The 16,606-nt window shown below is 55.9% G+C and overlaps 1 protein-coding gene across 1 annotated transcript in view; it reads right to left on the bottom strand.

The window, feature by feature from the left end:
• ABTB1 (ankyrin repeat and BTB domain containing 1) overlaps positions 1-15,670 on the bottom strand; it is a 34,437-nt gene extending 18,767 nt beyond the window's left edge. Inside the window, exons 1-5 of the mRNA XM_029050759.2 lie at positions 15,462-15,670; positions 7,161-7,223; positions 5,463-5,518; positions 2,600-2,744; positions 501-660 (exon numbers count right to left, since the gene is read on the bottom strand). Coding sequence (XP_028906592.1) covers positions 501-660; positions 2,600-2,744; positions 5,463-5,518; positions 7,161-7,223; positions 15,462-15,517 — 480 coding nt within the window. The 5' untranslated portion in view covers positions 15,518-15,670. The remainder of the gene's footprint in view (positions 1-500; positions 661-2,599; positions 2,745-5,462; positions 5,519-7,160; positions 7,224-15,461) is intronic.
• Between the last annotated feature and the right edge of the window lie 936 nt (positions 15,671-16,606).

Below are 16,606 nucleotides of genomic sequence, written 5' to 3'. Positions count from 1 at the left end.
TGGGGGGAAAGAGCAAGAGGTCTCAGACAACCAAAGGATCGCCGTGCAAAACCCCGAAAACGGGCAGCATCCCGGCTCCACCGGGACAGGATTTTAAATGGCACCTGAAGCCAAATCCAAGAGGACTTTCAGCGGGTTTCCCCTCGCATCCTCAGACGCTGCCAGTCCCACAGCTGTCACCGGACTGCGGCCCGCCCCTGCCCGCTCCCCCGGGTCGCATTTTTCCCTCCGTGTCGCCGGTCCGGTTCCAGCCCACTCGGGAGGGGAAAAGGCTCACGGGCCCGGAGCGGGGGGCGGGAGGGCGATGGGAGCCAAGCTGCGGCCAGCTCGGGCCCCTCGGCCCGGCTCCACCGCAGGCGGAAAGGCACAGCGAGAGGCCAAAGGACAGAGGCGGGGGAGGAGGCGTGACCTGCGTCGGGGAAGCATAAAGGACGGCCTCCTGAGGGGAGAGGGAGCTTGCGGTCGAAACGAGCGGGAGGACGGAGGGCTAGGACCCATACCAGTGGGTGCTTGAGGGCTATCATACTCTTTCCCTTCCACTTGGTCTCGAACATCTCGGCGAAGTAGGGGCTGCGGGCACTGAGGACGCAGCGGTGGGCCCAGAAGGGTTTCCCATGCACGATGAAGACGATGTCACTCTGGTAACCCTGCTCCAGGAGCCTGGGAGAGGAAGAGACCCATGGGAGCAGGGGCTGGTCTCCCTCCCGGGGGGCGGTTATGAGGTCGGTCTGGGATTCGAGAGCCACTGGGGAAAGATCCCTGTCTTGAGGCTTCTGGGGACTCGTGATCGTCCATTCCAGAGGGAAGGAGCGAGCATCTCGCCGGTCAAATCCAGTCCCGACCTGCCCAGATTCGAACCCCTGGGCTCGCCACCCACGGTTCCACCTTGAACTCAGAGGGCTGGGGCAGAAGCAAGCCCCTCTCAGCTCCCCCGATGGAAGGAAAACAGTAGCTGAACGTTGCCAGCTAGCCGTTTCCTCCTTATTGGGCCATGACCCGCCTCAGGGCCCTCAGTGCAGTGGGAGGGAGTGAGGGGGGGGGAAGAGAGGGAGCCGGGGATGGGATGCCCCTCCCGCATGCCATTTTCACACCCGGACGGTTGTTGAGGGAGGTGGCCACATTCGGGCAGGAGTGCCACACGTATGCGGTTGGCCACCCCGCAAGAAGTGAGGCCCGGGCCCACCTTGATCCCCCTGAGAACCGGAGCCCAGAGCACCCAGCAATCAGACAGGGCTCTCCCACCAATCCCTCCCCGCCTCGGCGAACGCTCCCGGAAAAGGAACGGAGCAGGGGGAGGAAACGCCACACCCCGGAATGCAGCGGGGAGGGCCGTGGCTAGGGTCGGTTTCTCGGCGTCGGGTGCGGCCCGGAACAGGGGAAGGAGGGGCCCCTGTTCCAGGACGGCGGAGGGTACCGTCCAAAGTGGTGCGTGGACTGGAGGAGCCCAGCGTGGACTGGTAATCTGGGATTCCACCCGGTCCCGGCTCCAGGCAGGCGGGTCGGCACCATGAGCCGGACTGAAGGAGCTCCCCGCCTGAGCCGGGGAGCGCTTCGGGGTCTTCCTCACCCAGTGGGTGGTGAGGGTGTGGAACCTGTTCCCATGGGAAGTTAGGCAGGCCAAAAACCTCAGCAGATTCAAGAGTGGAGTTGGATACATTCGGGGAGAGGCAATTCCACATCTGGAACCGATAACGCTACGCTTGCAGAGGGGAAAATTGAGACGGCCGGACGGTCCGCCCCCGACCGTGAGGAGGGACACCCAGGAGGGCGACCGAGGCACGGTTCCTCCCAGCATCGCGGTGCCACTGTCGGAGACGGAACCCCGGGGACCGGTCTTGGCCTCGTGCCCGGTACTTGCTCACACGGGTGAGCTCGTTGTGGGCAGGGAATGTACCTGCTCTTTCGTTGTGTTGTACTCTCCCAAGCGCTTAGTACAGCAACCCCCACACGGTAAGCGCTCAATGAATACGACTGATGGATTGCTTGCTGAGCAGTCTTCCCATTGGGTTGGTGGGACAAGTAAACCCAGCAGCCCGCTGAAACTTCATTCAGTCGTATTTAATGAGCGCTTACTGTGTGCAGAGCACTCTAACGACTCTGGATCCGTGGGAAAACCGTGCAGCCCCACCAGTGTACTGCCGAGGCACCACAATCCCCCACTCCCACTCTAAGTCTGAAACCTCCCCGCCTCCTCCCGCCCCTCCCGGTCTAAGCTAGGGGGCTGCAGGGTCTGGGAGCCAGTAGAAAGCCTAACTCAGGTGGGTCCGATTGGGTCTGGGTGGCCTCCCAGCCCCGATCCTACAGGTCCGGCCCAGCCCAGCCCAGCCCAGTCGGGGCACTAGGGGACACGTTCACATGACTACCCATCCCCCGGTTCTTCTTTCAGCACCATCTGGCTGGGCAACGACAGTAAGATCAAGCAGTTGGGGTGGGATTCAGGCTCGTGAAACTTGCCTCGGGCACGAGACGTCTTGTGTTAGCCGCCCCCCACCCCCACCCCGGGGAAAAAACTTGGCCCTACTGCCCAGTGGGAGTGCCCAGATGGGCAACCCTAGCCCCAGGCCGAAAGCCTAGGGAGTGCTGCTCCTGAGTCCCTTACCGCCGCAAGAAGTCGTCATAGTAATCCCGCTTCATCGACTTGGCAGTGATCTGCTTGTACTCTTTCAGCTCGCGTCGGATGGCATCGCTCAGTGCTCCGTACAGGCAGCGCTCCCCATCGAAGGTGTTCACCTCACATTTTGCACCTGAGCAGAAGAGACAGGGCCCGGTCGCAGAGATGATGCCATCGCCGGATAAAATCCTGCCCCGGGAATGGGGCGGGCAGAAGCCGGAGCTGCATCAGACCTGGCCAACCGCCGGACGACCGTGCTGAGGTAGGGACGGCCTCGATGGGGCAGTGGGGAGGCTGGAACCTTCCCCGCCGCGGTAATGCACCGCAGCTCCCGGTGCTGGCGATGTTCTTTCATTCATTCAGTCGTACTGAGCGCTTACCGTGTGTGCAGAGCACCGTACCACGGGCTCGGGAGAGGACAATTTAACAACGAATGGACACGCCCTGCCCACGACGAGCTTACGGTTGGCTTCCGTTCACCGTTTCTGCGGTCTTTACCGTGGTGTGGCCTCTCCGTGCGTGTCGGCCCCTGGTCCCCAATGCCCCTTTCAGACTGGGAGCCCCGCTGCGTGCCAGTGAAGTGTGGGAATTACTGTCCCGGTACCTTTTCCCACAACTTAGTAAAAATATAATGAATAATAACATATAGTGTCTGACTGCTCAACCCCCAGAGCCACTAGTGGAGCCTAGTGGAAAGAGCACAGGCCTGAGTCAGAGGACCTGGCTACTGATCTCAGTTCTGCCATGTATGGGCAAGTCACTTAAATTCTCTGTGCCTCAGTTCCCTCATCTACAAAGCGGGGATTCAATAATACCTGTTCTCCCTCTTACCTAGACTGTGAGCCCCTTGTAAGACCTGATTATCTTATATCTACCCCAGTGCTTAGTACAGTGCTTGGCACATAGCAAGCACTTAACAAATATCACAATTACTGTTTTATTACTATCAATCCCTGCTAGGCTTTCCCTCAATCTAGCCTTGGTAAGGCTCTCCAAGATGGGGATGTGATCAGTCGGTCTTTCGGTTCAATCGTATTTATTGAGCGCTTACTGTGTGCAGAGCACTGTACTAAGGGCTTGGGAGAGTACAGTATAACAGACACATTCCCCGCCCGCAACAAGCTTACAGTCTAGAGGGGGAAGCGTGGCAGGAGCGGAAGAGAGAAAGAGAAGGGAAGGATGCCGAGCAGTCTGAGAAGAGATATTAGTCAGGGACTAGCTGGACCACTTAATAATAATAATAATAATAATAATAATAATATTGGAGAAGCAGCGTGCTTTAGTGGGAAGAACACGGGCTTGGGAGTCAGAGGTCGTGGGTTCTAATCCCAGCTCTGCCATTTGTCTGCTGTGTGACTTTGGGCAAGCCATTTAACTTCTCTGTGCCTCAGTTACCTCATCTGTAAAATGAGGATTAAGACTATGAGCCCCATGTGGGACAACCTGATTACCTTGTATCTACCCCAGCGCTTAGAACAGTGCTTGGCACATAGTAAGTGCTCACCAAATACCATCATCATCAATAATAACATTAGTATTATTATTATTATTATTATTATTAATCGTAACGATTGGGGCATTTGTCAAGCACTTACTATGTTCCAAGCACTGGGATAGATACAAGATAATCAGATCAGACACGGTTCCTGTCCCACATGGGACTTATGGTCTAAGTGGGAGGGAGAACACACACTGAATCTCCATCATGACAATAAATCCACTGTGGGTGGGGAACATTCATTCTATTATATTCTCCCCAGAGCTTAGTATGGTGCTCTGAATAAACGCTCAGTAAATACCACTGATCGATTGATTTTTACAGATGAGGAAACTGAAACACAGAGGAAGTGAAGCGACTTGCCCAAGATCACACTGCGGGTAAGCGGCCGAGACGGGATTAGAACCCAGGGCCTCTGACTCCCGGGTCTGTGCTCTTTCCAAGAGGCCACCCGCCGCCTGAGGCTCCAGCTTGGATGAGGCTCCTTCCTCCTCCCTCCATTTTCTAGGCAGCCGCTGTCCAGCTGAACAGAGATCGTGGCGATGGTTGGCGCCGGAGGGAGGAACGACTGGACAAAGCAGGTTGGGGCTGGGGGGTAGCGGGTTGGAGTAGCCTTGCCGAAATAATGATTTCTACCCCTATTCCGCACACAGCCCGCAGACCCTAGTGGAGCCACTTGGACACATCCTCAGGGTCTCAGCCTGAAATTGGGAATGGCTAAAACTAGCGGGCAAGAGCCGCTCCTAGGGGAAGGCGTCTGTAGACCGTAGAGCCCAGGCACACAGTGCAACACCGGGAGAGGAGGTGGTGGTGATTCCGGGTGTGAAAGGCGTTGTCTATCTCTACTGTACCCGGACAAGGCCCTCGTGGGTCGGGATCGCGTCTACCAACTCTGCTGTACTGTACTTTTCTAAATGGTTAGTACAGTACTCTGCAGACAGTTGGCATTCAATAAATACCACCGATAGACTGAAGGGGGGAGGAGGGGAGGAGAAGGGAAAAGGGGAAGGGGGGAGAAGAGAAGGGAGAAGTGGTGGGGAAGGTGCTGTGTGACCTTGGACAAGTCACTTAACTTCTCTGTGCCTCAGTTACCCCTTCTGTAAAATGGGGATTAAATCCCACTCCCGCCTACTTCCACTGTGAGTCCCACGGGGGGCAAGGACTGTGTCCAAACCGATTAACCTGTGTCTATCCCAGTGCTTGGCACAGAGTAAGCGCTTGGCAAGTCCCACTAAAAAAGATGGAAAAAAGAGGAGGAGGGGGAGAAGAGGGAAAGGAAAAAAGGGGGGTGGGGGGGAGAGAGAAGGGAAGGATGGGGGGAGGAGAAAGGGAAGGGGGCCCACCCAATCTTACCATTGGCCAGAAGGTAGCGCACAAGCTCCTCGTGCCCACACAGACAGGCATAGTATCTGCCGGAGAGAGGGGAGAAGAGTCAGACTGGAAGAGTCGGTTGGGACTCAGGGTTTCAAGACCGTCCCTCTACCCTGAGGCATCTGCCACCTGTCCACCTGGTGATGGCCAGGACCCTCCCCAATGGAGCTGGAAGGAGCAGACTAGAGGCAGGCTTGGCATAAGCTCATCTGGGGAGGAGGGCGGCCCAGAACTGCCCTCCACTCACCTAGAGTAGGCCTACTCTAAGGTGGGGACAGCGGGCTCCGGAATCACTCACGGCACCCTCGTCTACCCAGTCGGTGGGTAGGAAAATGCTGAGGACATGGAGGAAGAAGGAAGAGAGGGACTGTATATTCCGAACCAGCCCGAAAAACCAAAAAGCAGTTTCCCAGAGACTCTTCACGGACACAGAACACCGCTGGGCTTCTGCATGGGCAAAGACAGAGTGATGGTCTGTGGGGAATGCAGACATCTTGGCACGGGGTGAGGGGGTTCACCTACCTGGAGGCAGGTGGTTGGACCAGATGCCATCTTGAGGTTCCTTCCAACTCTCCGAGAGGATTTCCACCTCCCGGGGAGGGCATCAGGGGCTAACAAAGCCACTGCCGGCTTGGAGCCGTTGCTCCGGGGACTTGCACTGCCTACCCGTGCCTCACACGACTGTCACCCACCTGTTCCTCCCTCTTGGGCCGCGTGATGCATGATGGCAGCTGCCCTCTGGCCAGAGCACCCTATGCCAGGCCTGGAGCATGGGGAGGAACTCTGGGCGGAACGAAGCACAGGAGTAGGGAAGAGTAGGGAGTAGGGAAGAGCAAGGAGGAGGAGGAGGCAGGAGGACAGGAAGAGAAGAGGGCACTGGCTCTCCACTCCTGCGCTACCTCCTCCGCAGCCAGCAGCCAAGCGGCGGAGGGTCCGAGCGCTGGCTCGGGCCAGCTGAGCCGGAGCTACCGCTGCTCAGTTGGCAGCAACGGTCGGTGGCTCCACGGTTGGCAGCGGCCCAGTGGCTTTAAAAACTGGCCCCGTGGGATTTACACAGTTGCCACAGGAACTCCAAAGCATCCCCCAGGCTGTCTGGGCAGCTGCAGGTGAGAGGGGTGGCCGACTGGTCCTCACCGGGTTCCAGGAGAGCAAGGAGCCCCTGGCCCGGGCCCGGAACCCCGCAGAAACCAGGGCCTGTGGCCCGCTGGAAGGGGGAAAAGCAAAAATGGAGCTTCTATCCGGGCTCCGCTTCTGGCCCTCTCCAGCTCCGAGGGGCGGCGGCCTGCCCTGCCCAGAAAGCTACGGGGTCGAAACTTAACGGCTTCATTCCCTCAGGGCCAATCTCAAGGAACAGGGAAGCAGTGGTCCCTCTCACCTCCACGGAGCTGGCGTCCCTGTAATGGGCCCCCTTTTCCAGGCCTCTCTGCAGGTCAGCAAGCGAGCCAATTTAGATGACTGATGCCTGCCCAGGGAGCCGGGCCTGTGTCACTGGGCCATCCCTCCCCAGAGCACACATTCCCCTCCTTTCTGCCCTGACGCATGGGCAGTCTGAGGCAGCATGAGCGCTCGGAGGCCAAATCCTCAGCCTGGGACATACTCCTGACCGCCTCCCTCCCGGCTTCCTCCTCCAGTATCCCCCGGCAGACTGGAGCTGAAAGGAAAAACGAAAAAAGCACTCACAGAGGGGTACTGTCCCATTTGTCCCGGACATTTATTTCCACATCCCTCTGCTCCAGAAGGTACCTGGAAAGGGGAAATTGAAAAAGTTCCTGTCAGGGAAGTTCAAACTTGGTTTCTCTGCTCTCTCCTCCCCCGCTGACCTCTAACTCACCCCCTCCCTCCCCACTGCCTCCCACATCACATCTCCCACAGACCTTTGCTTACCCCACCTATTAACATCGCATCTCCCCAGGAGGCCTTGCCTGATTAATCTCTCATCTCCTCAGCTTCTACCCTCCCAACTGCCACTTCAGACTTCCACACCACCTAAGCAGAGGAGCGGCGTGGTTTAGTGGCAAGAGCACGGGCGTAGGAGTCAGACGTCGTGGGTTCGAATCCCGGCTCTGCCGCCTATCAGCTGTGTGACTTTGGGCAAGTCTCTTTACTTCTCTGTGCCTCAGGGACCTCATCTGTAAAATGGGGATTAAGACCGTGAGCCCCACGTGCGACAGCCTGATTACCTTGTGTCTACCCCAGCGCTTAGCACATAGTAAGCGCTGAACAAATACCATCATCATTTAAGTACTTCCCATCCCCCTAGCACTTTCTGACATATCTGAGCCGCCTCACTACTCCCCCTCTAGACCGTGTTACGTCGTCCTCTCCCAGGCGCTTCGTCCAGCGCCCTGCACCCGGTAAGCGTTCGATAAATACGACTGATCGATTACTTGAACACTAACTCGTGTCGGTATCTCCTTTTCCTTCTTCCTTCTACCTGGAATTTATTTTTGTTTCTGTCTGTACACAGTAAGCACTCAGTAAATACCACTCATCGCCGGATCTCTCATCACAGGTGGTCAGCCCTCTGAAACAACTGGTCTCCTCTCTCTGTGTTCATGGCAACTCGGCCATTAGACTGGCACTCAGAGAGACCTCACGTCAGCAGACGAGGCAAAAAACAAACAAACCAACTTTAGCGCATGCACACCCTATTAGTCCTGGTATTTATTAAGCACTTACTGTGTGCAGAGCACTGTACTCAGCGCTGACAAAGAGGATACCGGTAGGAATTAGAGTGCGGGAATGGGCGTGTGACCCACCCAGTATCCTTGGAAGCCTGTCGGTGATGGGGTGGAAAAGGGAGGAGCAAGGAGAGGATGGGGGAAAGCCGAGAGATTCGGGAAGTTGAAATGGAGAACTCAGACCACGCTTCGAGGGATGGAGCAAACGTTAACTGTAAACAACTTTTGTACATTAGAGAAGTCCCAGCATTACCCAACCAGACAGATCATCCTCATCCTCCCTTAGGAAAGGAAATCCTTCAAGGGGATTACCCGGGAAGCTTGGGCTGAACGCCACCTGGTACGCTGAGGAAGGCCACTGATGCCATAAGACATAATAACACTCCCCTGGCTGAAAAGTACTGCTCTAAAGGAAGCAGAATTAGAGCAAAGTAAGCCAGCGGAGCCCTTACGCACAAGTCAGGTAACCCCAAAGCAATGCCGGCAGCAGGAGAGCCCGAGATCTGCTCCAGCCCCGGGCTCTGCTCCTGTCCAGAAAAGCCAGTTGGATGAGGACCTGTGTCAATTAATGGTATTTACTGAGTGCATGCTGTGTGCAGGGCACTGTACTAGGCCTTTTCACTGCACTAACCACTTAAAACACTGTATTAAGCAACTGCTGCTGCAGTCTCCAGCAGCAAGGGGTGGGGGGGTGGGGGAGTGGGCTCTGAATACAATGCAGCCCAGAGACATCCTGGCCCAGCTTTCCTCTGGCAACCAGGAAATCCGAGGGGCTAGAACAATGGTCACCGGATAGGGGCCCCAGGATAGGGGCCCCAGTCTCCGGGACAAGAATCTCGACATCATGTGGGCTAGAGTGGTGGACCTCTGCGTGTCCTGCTGACTTCAATCAATCGATGGAATCAATGGAGCACTCACTGTGTGCATAGCACTGTACTACGACGACGACTACTACTACTACTACTAATAATAACTGTGGTACCTGTTAAGTGCTCATACTACATGTCAAGCGCTGTACCGAGTGCTGGGGTAGATAAAAGATCATCAGGTCCCTCGAGGGGCTCACAGTCGAAGTAGGAGGGAGAACAGGTTTTTAATCCCCAGTTTGCAGATGAAGAAACCGAGGCCCAGATAAGTGAGGTGACTTGCCCGAGGTCACGCACGGGTAAGTGTCAGGGCCGGGATTAGAACCCAGGGCCTCTGACTCCCAGGGTCGTGCTCTTTCCATCAGGCCACGCGGCTTCCCAGGCACTACTGAGCTCCTTCCAGACTGAAAGCTCGCTGTGGGCCGATATCACGTCTGTCAACGCTGTCAGCTATTCTCCCAAATTCTTAGTACAGTGCTTTGCACGCAGTAAGTGTTCAATAAATGTAATTGATTAAGCACTTCCCTTTTCTCCCACCTCCCCCAAAGAGCTGCAGCTCCACCCAAAATGCACTGGCTGATGCCTGAACTCTGGGGTGGACAGTCCAGGCTCTGGCCTGAGCTTGGCTGCTCTCTGGGGTGGCTGGAGATGCTTTGGAGGAAACTTTGGCTTAGTCCAGGGTGTCACAGACAGAGCAGCCAGAGCCTGTCCCGCTAGACCGTGTAAACTCGCTGCGAGCAGGGAATGTGTCCACACAACTCTGTTACGTTGTACTCTCCCAAGCAGCGTGGCCTAGTGGACAGAGCACAGGTCTGGGAGTCAGAAGGACCTGGGTTCTAATCCCGACTCCACCGCTCGTCTGCTGGGTGACCCCGGACAAGTCACTTCACTTTTCTGGGCCTCAGTTATCTCATCTGTAAAACGGGGATCACGACCGGGAGACCGCTGTGGGACAGGGACTGTGTCCGACCTGATTACCTTGTATCTACCCCGGCACTTAGAACAGTGCCTGGCACATAGTAAGCACTTAGCAAATACCATAAAAAAGTGCTCTGCACACAGTAAGGTCTCAATAAATCCCACCGAAAGGCTTGCCTCCGAGGGCAAATCGTAGCCCTCAGGCTCCATCCAGACCCGAGCTCCCGGAGGTTCTGGAATGACAAGATGGTGGGGTCTCTGCCTGGATAAGATCCTCCGACCCCCCCCCAGTGATGAGCCCCAGCTGTTTCCCCCCCCCCCCGCCCCCCGCCCATCCCCCACTTCTGCAGACCGTTCCTTCCTCTGCACCTCAGTTCCGAGAACTCAGCCCAGAGGTGTCCCAACCAGGAGGCGCCCGGAGGGAGATCGGCCAAATCCCAAGATCTCCTGGTCGATTCATGAGGTGGGACAGAGTTCCAAGAACTCAGAAACCCCTAAACCACCGTCCTGCCCAGAGCCCAGCGTGCCCCCTGGGAAAGATCCCAAACCGCCAAAAGAGAGCCCTCTGATACTTCAACTGTTCCTACACGAGGCTAAAGTTGGTCTGGACTGAAGCGTGGCCTAGCAGAAAGAGCTAATCCTGGCTCCGCCACTCACCTCTTGCGTGACCTCGAGCGTGTCACTTCACTGGGCCTCGGTTTCCTCATCTGTAAAATGGGGGTTCAATACCCGTTCTCCCCCCTACTTAGACCGCGAACCCCACGTGGGCCCGGGACTGCGATCGAGCTGATTCGCCTATATGTACCCCAGCGCTTAGAAGGATGCTTATTTTATGGCATCCGTTAAGTGTTTACTATGTGCCAGGCACTGCTCTAAGTCCTGGGGTAGATACAAGCTAATCAAGTTGGACCCAATCCATGTTCCACATGGAGCTCACAGTCTCAATCTCCACTTTACAGATGAGGTGACTGAGGCCCAAAGAAGTGAAATGACTCACCCAAGGTCACCCAGCAGACAAGCGGCGGAGCCGGGATTAGAATCCAGGTCCTTCTGACGCCCGGGCCGGGCTCTAGCCACTAAATCACGCCGCGACTCCCGTGCTTTGATGGGTAGTAAATGCCATAATAATGACGATGCTGATGACAACACCCCTGAGCCCTTCGGTACACCCTTCCTCTGACCCTTGGAGGTGATTCTGGATCCAGAAGGGTTCCAGGGGTGATGCTGCAGATGAGGATGACTCAGGGGAGGATCCAGGGCCAGGCCGGTCTGCCGGACAGCTCTCGTAGACCACAGTAAACCCTTCCTTCAAACCCTCTCTAGGCTGGTCCCCCGAGGTTTGGGGCAAGGGGGATGAGGTACCTTTCCCCAGGAAACTGGCCCCAGGGCACTGGGCTTCTGGGGAGAGGGATCCAGCAATAAAATTAAGTCTCCCCTCCCGGCCCAGCCCCGAGCCACTGTCAGAGTGATCAGCAGAGGAGGAGACACACCAGGAAAGCACTTTACCCGCTCAATTAGAAGGCTTATTTTGCCAGGTTCCCCACACCCTGGATTTTTGAGATTCCCGAGCTTGTTCACTAAAGCCAACATAACTCAACAGAGAGATAAAATAATCAGTAAATATTCAAGGATATGTCTCCTGTAGACTGCAAGCTCAATGTGGGCGGGGAATGTGTCTGTATTGTTATACTGTACTCTCCGGGGCACTTGGCAGAGTGCTCTGCACACAGTAAGCACTCAATAAATACGACTGACTGACCAAGTTATTGTTGCTATATGATTAGTATTTGCGCACCTCAGCAGAGAAGCAGTGTGGTCTGACGGAAAGGGCAGGGGACTGGAAGCGAGAGGACCTGGGGTTAGAACCCAGGTCTGCCATTTTCCTACCTTGTGATCTGGAACAAGTCGTTTAACTTCTCCGTTCCTCAGTTTCCCCTTCAAGAAAGGGGGGGTGCGAAACCCGTTCTCTCTCTCCCTGAGACCGTGAGCCCCGTGTGAGACAGGGGCCGTATCAGACGGGGGCCTGAGTATCTTCTATCAACCCCAGCACTGGGTACACTGCTTGGCACATAGTAAGCGCTTACCAAATACCACCGCTCTTTTTAAATAGGAACCTCATAAGAACCTAATAATATTCACCCCTCCCTCAGCCCCACAGCGCTCATACACATCTGCAATTTATTTATTGCTACTGATGTCTCTCTCTCCCTCTAGACTGTAGGCCTGTTGTGGGCAGGGAACGTGCCTACCGACTCGGTTATATTGTGCTCTCCCGAGCGCTTAGTACGGCGCTCCGTACACAGCAAGCGCTCGATAAATACCATCGACTGACCGACTGAAAAAGAATCAAGGGCCCGCGAGGCGAAGACGGCGCAACGGGCTGCAAACAGATGGCAAAAAAGTCAGCCTTTAGGTGTGTGTGGCGGGGTGAGGACGGTGAACCCCGTATTTGCCTTTTTCACCCATAGGTGAACGTCACCGGCGGCGGCGAATTCTTCAAGCACAAAGGACATTTTATTTAGCTACGTACAGGCTGCACCAAGGCTTTGTCAACCTTGGCCAATGTTTAGTATATTCCCCCCAACCTCCTAGTCACACCACCCCGTCAATCACCGGAGTCCTCATTAATCAATCAGTGCAATTTGTCAAGCAGCTACAGTGTGCGGAGTACTGAACGCTTGGGAGAGTACAATACGAGTCGGCAGACACGATCCTTGTCCTCCGGGAGTTGCAGTCTAGGCAAGGGAGATGGACACAAGGAAAAAAAAAAAATGACAGGTAGGAGGAAGAAGAGAGGGAAAGATGGATATGTAGATGACAATGTGTTTCAATAGTACAGCATGCAAATCAATATGTAGAGAAGTGCTGGGGCGGCTGTCGGTGCATCAGTTTCTCGGAGGAGGTGGGATCTCCAAAGGGTTCTGAAGATGGAGAGAGCTGTGGTCCGGTGGATTGGAAGGGGGTGGGAGATCCAGGCAGGAGAAAGAGCACGAGCGAGAGGTTGGAGCGGGTGAGACACGAACGAGGCACAGTGGGTAGGGTAGCTTTGGAGGAAAGAAGAGCGTCAACCAGGGTGGGAGAGTGAAGAGAGTGGAGAAGCAAGGGGGGGAGAGCCGACTGAGTGCCTTCAGGCCGAGGGTAAAGAATCTGTGCTCGATTTAGAGGGGAATGGGTTGGAGGTTCTGGAGGAGCGGGGAGATGTGCGCAGAACAACAATTTAGGAAAAGGCCCCAGACAGCAAAGCGAAGGAATGGATAAGGAGAGACTGGTGGCCGAGAGAGAGAGAGATCGGCGAGGAAGCTGACGCGGTAGTCTAGTTGAGGTACGACTAGTGCCTCGACCAAGGTGGCGTTCACCTGGATGGACAGGAAATGGTGAAACTAGGAAGGGGGTGTCAGAGAGGACGAGGTGACGACAGGAATCGCGTCTACCGACTTGGGGGTACCGCAGTCTCCCACACGCACAGTAGCATGCTCTGCACACAGTAAGTGCTCAGTAAAAGCCAACTGATTGATTTTGGGGGTTTTATTCATCATCTGCATCTACTCTCCTACTTCACCTACTGTACATCTGACGGAGAAGCAGCACGGACTAGTGGAAAGAGCACAGGACTGGGAGTCAGGAGACCTGGGTTCTACTTAATGCCACTTACTATGCCGCTCAATGCCTTGATTTTGTACAGCGCTCTGAGTCTCAAGGCACTCTAACTTTAAATCGCCTCATCTGTGCCCTCACGACGACCCCGCGAGGTAGGTAGAAAGGCAGGTATTATCGTCCCCATTTTCCAGATGAGCCAAAGAGATGCAGAGAGAAGTTAAGTGTCTCGACCCTGGTCGCACAGCAGGCCGGTGGGACTCAAACCTGGGTCTTTCAGTTTCCAGACCAATGCTCATCCACAACACCACGCCGCACGCAGTGTGACCTTGGACCAGTCACTTAACTTCGCTAGGCCTCAGTTTCCTCATCTGTAAAATGCCCTCCCCCCTACTTAGTCCGTGAGCTCCACGTGGGACAGGGGCTGCGTCCAACCTGATCGTCTCATATCCCCTCCGGCATTTAGCAGAGTGTTTGGCACATAGTAGGCACTTACATACCATAATTATTATTATTATCACGTTCCCTTATCTCCCCACAGCATTTACTGACACACCCGTAATTTACTGATTTATATTCACGTCCGTCTCTTCCTCTGGACTGTAAACTCGCTGTGGGCAGGGAATGTGCTTATTTTCAGACTGTACTCTCCCGAGTGCTCAGTCCAGCGCTCTGCACACGGTAAGCGCTCAATAAATACGACCGAAGGAATGAATCTCCCCTCTCAGATTGCGGGAGGGTCTTTTACTTCTATCGTATACTAACGATGGCATTTGTTAGGCGCCCACCATGTGCCAAGCACCGTCCCGAGCGCTGGGGAGGACCCGAGGTGGGGCTCACGGTCTTCATCCCCATTTTCCAGATGGGGTGACTGAGGCCCGGAGAAGCGAAGCGACTCTCCCAGTCGCGCAGCTGACAAGCGGTGGAGCCGGGAGCCTCTGACTCCCTTCTGTTGTATGTTCTCAAGCACCTAGGACGGGTGCTCTGCATGCAGCAGGGCCTTAAATGTTACTGAGGAGGAGGAGGAGGAGGCGGCTCGAGTGATATCGGAGAAGCAGCGTGGCTCGGTGGAAAGAGCCCGGGCTTTGGAGTCAGAGGTCAGGGGTTCAAATCCCGGCTCTGCCACTTGTCGGCTGTGTGACTGTGGGCAAGTCACTTCACTTCTCTGTGCCTCGGTTCCCTCATCTGGAAAATGGGGATGAAGACTGTGAGCCTCACGTGGGACAACCTGATTCCCCTCTGTCTACCCCAGCGCTTAGAACAGTGCTCTGCACATAGTAAGCGCTTCACAAATACCAACATTATTATTATTATTTAGTATCTGCTCTATGCAGAGCACTGCGGTCAGCACTGTGTATAGGTGTGAACACCCAGGTGCGACTCGGAACGGGGTCCCGAAGGTTCTGCTGTTGTTGTTGTTGTTGTTTTCTTCCCAGCCCTGTGGATTTCTGTCTTCTCCTCCTCCTCCGCCGAAGACTCGAAGGAAAACCTGTCTGTTTACTTTCGGTTGTCGAATCCCTCTACCGTGACGGGGTTGTTTACCGGGCTCTGGCCGTTATCGGGTCGAAGTCACTCCTCGCCAGAAGGCCGGGGGAGGGGGGAGGTCACGGATTGGGGCCCACCCTCCCCCAAAAGGCCCGCGTCCGACCTACACTTTCCCACGGAACGAAAGCAAAGAGAGGCGCCCGCCCCCGGCCCCTGGTCCTCGCTTCCAAATGCAACTCTTCGCAGAAAAGCGGCCGGCCCTATCGGCCTCCGTCACTCTGACCGCGCTCCTTCCCCCCGACCGCCCGTCGGTCGGGTCCGGCCGAGGGGCCAAAGCGGCCGCTGGACTGACTGAAGCGAGCGAAGGCGGCACCGGGGAGGGAGCACCTGGTGTCGGCGCCATTTGACGCCAGAGCGCCGGGGCTTTCGGGTCTTACCGCACTCGGCAGACGTCTCCTTTCTTGCAGCTGGTGAAGAGGTCGCTGGTGTCCATGGCCCGGGGCGCTCATTGACCTGACACCGAGAGGGGCGACCGCAGAGAGGCGGGGGGAGGAGGAGGAGCGAGGGGCCGGGCCGGTGACCGAGATGTAGCAACAGAGGCGGCCCCGCTTCCTCGTCCTCCCGCCGCCGGTGTAAACACTGCGGGACCCGCTCCGCTCCCCTCCCCTCGGCCCGGCGCGGGGCTCGGCAGCGGCCCCTGGCGGCCAGGAGGACCGATGACGCCGGCCGGCGCCGGGCGCCGGAGGACCCGGCTTCCCCGTCCGCGTTCGTCGCTTCTCTGGGCCTCGGTCACCTCATCGGCAAATTCTATTTATTGCCATTGTTCTTGTCTGTCCGTCTCCCCCGATGAGACTGTGCGCCCGTCAGCGGGCAGGGACTGTCCCTGCTAGCGATTTGTCCATTCCAAGCGCTTAGTACAGCGCTCTGCGCATAGTGAGCGCTCAATAAATGCTATATATGTCAGCTGTGTGACTGTGGGCAAGTCACTTCACTTCTCTGTGCCTCAGTGACCTCATCTGTAAAATGGGGATGAAGACTGTGAGCCTCACGTGGGACAACCTGATTCCCCTGCGTCTACCCCAGCGCTTAGAACAGTGCTCCGCACATAGTAAGCGCTTAACAAATACCGACATTATTATTATTATCATTATTATTGAACGAATGAATGAAAAGGACGATTAAGACCGGGAGCCCCCTGGGGGATGGGGACCTGGTCCAAGCAGCGTGGCTCGGTGGAAAGAGCCCGGGCTTGGGAGTCAGAGGTCGTGGGTTCCGATCCCGGCTCTGCCCCTTGGCAGCTGTGTGACTGTGGGCAAGTCACTTCGCTTCTCTGGGCCTCGGTTCCCTCATCTGAAAATGGGGATGAAGACTGCGATGAGCCTTACGTGGGACAACCTCATTCCCCTGTATCTACCCTGGCGCTTAGAACAGTGCTCTGCACGTAGTAAGCGCTTAACAAATACCAACATTATTATTATTATTATTATTACCCTCCCATTCGTTCATTCAGCATTTACTGAGTGCATCCTATGCGCGGAGCACAGTACTAAGCGCCTGCAGTGTACAATTCCGTATCTACCCC

This window comes from Ornithorhynchus anatinus, chromosome X1 (assembly GCF_004115215.2).
Source record: "Ornithorhynchus anatinus isolate Pmale09 chromosome X1, mOrnAna1.pri.v4, whole genome shotgun sequence".
In the NCBI taxonomy this organism is placed as follows: domain Eukaryota; kingdom Metazoa; phylum Chordata; class Mammalia; order Monotremata; family Ornithorhynchidae; genus Ornithorhynchus; species Ornithorhynchus anatinus.
The sequence above is the reverse complement of the archived record's forward strand: the minus strand, read 5'-3'. Positions and strand labels throughout refer to the sequence as shown.